This window comes from Rhinopithecus bieti, unplaced genomic scaffold (genome assembly GCF_001698545.2).
Source record: "Rhinopithecus bieti isolate Rb0 unplaced genomic scaffold, ASM169854v2 scaffold_7398, whole genome shotgun sequence".
Classification (NCBI taxonomy): Eukaryota; Metazoa; Chordata; class Mammalia; order Primates; family Cercopithecidae; genus Rhinopithecus; species Rhinopithecus bieti.
Window position 1 is genome coordinate 3,416,066 of NW_016805783.1, and position 4,547 is coordinate 3,420,612.

Consider the following 4,547-nt stretch of genomic DNA (forward strand, 5'->3'; position numbering starts at 1 on the left):
AAAACTTTTTTCTATCAAAAAATTAAAATAAAATGTTTTGTGGGAGTATACGTGGTTTTATGCAAAAGCACCCTATAATTAATATGGATCTTAAAAAAAACCATACACACACACACACACACACACACACACACACTCAGAAAACCTGGAGTTATATTCCTGGCCATTTTATACTTGCAGTGTGTTAACAGAATTTTAAACAATTTGCTTTTCTTTATTTATCTTCCTTGCCAAACTTGGAGTTTACATTTATTAAGGTGGGAGTAATTTAATATCAGTTCCTACCTCTATTTCCCAAATAAGTTATAAGAATTAAGTCTCTGAAATACTTATTAGTTTTGTTTCCTAATTAGCTTACATTTACCTAGAATATTTATAACGTAACTAGTTCTAATTAACTAATTAGTGTGACTAACCAATAGTTATATAACCATAAACAAACCAATTAGTTATATATTAGGTATATAAACCATAAATTATATATAAACCATATATATACCATAAATTAACCAATCAAAATGACTAACCAATAGTTATATAACCATAAGTGCAATATGTAGTTAATGAGGTGTCAGTTAAAATACCACCTAAGCTTTTAACTGACTGTACTTTAAAAATCGTAACTATGAAGATTCTAAATTGTAAGAAGTTCTTTAAAATTAAAAGTAGAAAATGGTTTATTCCTAATCTTAAAATGAAATTTTCAAGTAGTTCTGAAATCCAGATAATTAACAATCAGGAATCAGAAAACTATATTTGCTGCTATTCATTATCTTATGAATAAGCAACAAACCCAGAGTAAAAAGAAATATTTCAACTACATTTGTCAGCTTATTTGTAAAGATAATTTGTAATTCTAGAAAAAGAAAGCATATATATTTATATGTATATAAGTATACATATTTATATGTACTATTAATATTTCTACATAATATGTTTTCTTTTCCAGAATTTCTTTTTTAGAATATATAAAGTTGATATATCTATATCTATACAAAGTTGACTCTTGAACAATGCAGAGTAAGTTAGAGGTGTCAGTCCCCATGCAAAAACATCTGTGTATGACTTTTTTATTTTTTATTATTTTCTTAGAGAAGGGGGTCTTTCTATATTGCCTAGGCTGGAGTGTAGTGGCTATTCACAGGTGCCATCACATGCATTACAGCTTCGAACGCTTGGGCTCAAGCCATCCTTCCACCTCAGCCTCCCAAGTAGCTGAGACTACAGGTCTATAGATTACTTTTGAGTACCCAAAATTTAACTAACAGCCTACTGTTGACTGGAAGCCAACCAATAACATAAAGATTTGATTCACATATATTTTGTATATGTACTATATATACATACTATATATATATATCATCTTATGATAAAAATAGAGAAAAGAAAATATTAGGAAAATTGTAAGAAGAGAAAATACATTTACAGTAAGTTTATGTCATCTGTTAACAAAAATCATCTGCCTGAAACAGCAGGCAACTGAAGCTATAGACCTCAATCTACAGTACATATCAAGCAATTCAACTTTTTCTTGTAACGTCATGATTTTTCTCTGCTTCTTCGGAAAAATTCCAGCATCACTAGTGCAACTCCTTATGGGTCCTATGGTGTTATTCAAAGTTTATGGTATTGCACTAAACATGATAAAAAATAGTGAAAACCTCAATAAGTCACTTTTTATTGCAATATTCAATTTATTGGAAAGATGAACTCACATGGAGATGATTAGTGTCACGTGGCAGCTTTTTAAGAGGATACAACACTTGAGCTTACCGCAATAGCAACAGGCTACAAAATTATTACAATAGTACAATATGGACTAGTTAATTTTATGAAATTATGACTTAATATTGCATCTTCATGTTTGTTTACATTTCTTGTGATTGCAAATGGCACCATGTACAGTCTGTGCTTGTATAAGTTTTGATAAATTTTAACTTTTTTAATAGATTTGTATATATTTTATGGTATAGTAAATAAAATAGACTAGTATCTACATACATTTTATGCATTCATGACATGACTTTTTCTTAATTTTTTCAGTATTTCTAGGCTACATGGCTTGCTACAAGTTTTTTCAAATTATTGCAAATCTCCAAAAATTTTTCTAATATATGTAATTAATTAAATCTGTGTGTAAGTGGACCCACGCAATTCAAACCTGTTGTTCAAGAGTTAACTGTGTATTTGTTGAAATTAGTAAGCCACAGTGCAAAAACTATGATATAGCTTGATAAATCATTCTAATACTTCTTAAACTAGATTTTAGGACCACACTCCCATTCCTTCCCAAAGTTAACAGAGAAATTTCAAAGATGTAACATTTTTTACTGCTATCTGGTGTTAGTGATTGTGGACAATAAAACAAATTATGAAAAAAACTGTATGGTAAAAAGGAAAGAAGCAGTAGTACCAGATATCCCAAAGTCTAATGGAGACTCTGTTAATAATAAGCTATCAGTCCCCGGAAGCTTGTTTACTCACTATAAAAAGGAGATTTAATACATTATTTGTAAGATTCCTTCGAAGAGCCACATTCTATGAGCAAGATAAGTAATTCATATGTATTCTCCAGCAGTTATTATGTGCTGTAATATTTAGAAAGAGAGTAATTATAGAAGGCCAAACAGAAATTTAATGTTGGTATCACTTATCACTAAACCAAGACACTAGAGCACCAGAGTTTTCTAAGCAGGGCTTTTTTGATTGGTTGGTTGGTTTTTAGAGACATAGTCTCACTCTGGTGCCCAGGCTGGAGTGCAGTCATGCAATCATGGCTCACTGTAACCTCAAACTTCTGAGCTCAGGCAGTCCTTTTGCCTCAGTCTCCCAAGTAGCTGGCACTACAGGCACATGCCACCATGCCCAGCTCATTTTCTTAAATATGTATTTTGTAGAGACGGAGTCTCACTATGTTGTTCAGGCTGGTTTAGATCTCCTGGCCTCAAGAAATCCTCCCACTTCAGCCTCCCAAATTGCTGGCATTACAGGTGTGAGCCACCACGCCCAGCCTTGGTAGGATATTTTAAAACATTAGGGGTATCAGTAACCTCAGAGGAATAAAATAAAAAACTACATTTGAAAACTATTGTCTTGATTATATACTTTTCAGTGATTCCAGAGTGAGGGAGCTACTCTCTTTAAAATCAAAGTAACTAAATATAACAAATTAATTTTTTCTAAATATTTTACTACTGCAAAAGAGTTAGCACTAATTACAAAAAACATGCTCATCACAAAAGAAGTAAACATTGTTAGGGAGAACTTACATCTAAATCTACTTTAACTGTTTTAAAGAAATCATGAAGTTAAATTACCTCATCTATATTACATTCATGTTCTTTACAGAGAACTTCAATAATTCGTGTATCATTTTCTAGTTGTTTTGCTATCCGTGCACTCCTGTTCTGGCCTCGCCTGGGTGTTCGAGGTGAACCATTAATGGGTATAACAGCTGTTTCTGTAAAAGTGGAAATTAGATAAGAACAATTGTACATCCATCATATAAAATAATGAAGTATTCTAACTATAACTTAGGTCAAAAATAATCTTGGTAACCTTTCTACTACTTTTACTTATTAGAAGGATAACAATTTCATCCATATCTACTACGAATTATGTACCAATATTAGTTTTTGTCACCCCTCTTCTACTCTGCTCCCAAACAGCCCAAAAAGAACTGTAAACTACAGTCTCATAAACAAATACAAAGAGAAGGCATGCAAATAGCCTACTTTCAAACTAAATCTAAGTGTATCTTAGTCTGCAAGAGGAAAAAAATGTTTTCTGTCTTAGAGTTTTAAAAATAATTAGCAAATATTTCTGAATTCAATTTCTAGACATAGCATAAAAACAATATTTTAAGTTTTAGTAAATTATGATGTCTTTAAAAGATAGGTATAAATATATTATAGTAAATATAATAATATGATAACAAACTGTGATTTTAAAAAATCTCCTGGATTATTTTGAGCATTCCCAATCCAAACTAAATACAGGTTCAGCTATTAAAAATATTACAGATGGCCAGGCGTGGTGGATCACGCCTGTAGTCCCAGCACTTTGGGAGGCCAAGGCAGGTGGATCACGAGGTCAGGAGTTCAAGACCAGCCTGGCCAACATGGTGAAACCCCGTCTCTACTAAAAATACAAAAATTAGCCAGGCATGATGCTGCATGCCCATAGTCCCAGCTACTCGGGAGGCTGAAGCAGGAGAATTGCTTGAACCCGGGAGGCAGAGGTTGCAGTGAGCCGAGATCGTGCCACTGCACTCCAGGCCTGGGTGACAGAGTGAGGCTCTGTCTCGGAAAAAAAAAAAAAAAAAAAAATTACAGATGATTAAGTATAAAAAGTATGTATTGCCTCTAGATCCAATCAACAACTTACAAGAAATTGAGAGGACAGAGGAACATGTTAAACTATACCACAGAATATGATCAGCAAAAACCACACTGTGGAAAACTCAAGACAATCTGATTATTTAAAAAATAAATTACAAGGAAAAAAAGAAAGGATGGAAGAGAAACTTTTTTTTTTTTTTTTTTTTT

General features: G+C 32.4%; 1 protein-coding gene across 1 annotated transcript in view; it reads right to left on the reverse strand.

Annotated features, from left to right (window-relative positions):
- RB1 (RB transcriptional corepressor 1) overlaps positions 1–4,547 on the reverse strand; it is a 180,083-nt gene that overhangs the window by 115,277 nt on the left and 60,259 nt on the right. The window contains exon 6 of the mRNA XM_017873723.1: positions 3,318–3,460. Within this exon, the coding sequence (XP_017729212.1) occupies positions 3,318–3,460 (143 nt within the window). The remainder of the gene's footprint in view (positions 1–3,317; positions 3,461–4,547) is intronic.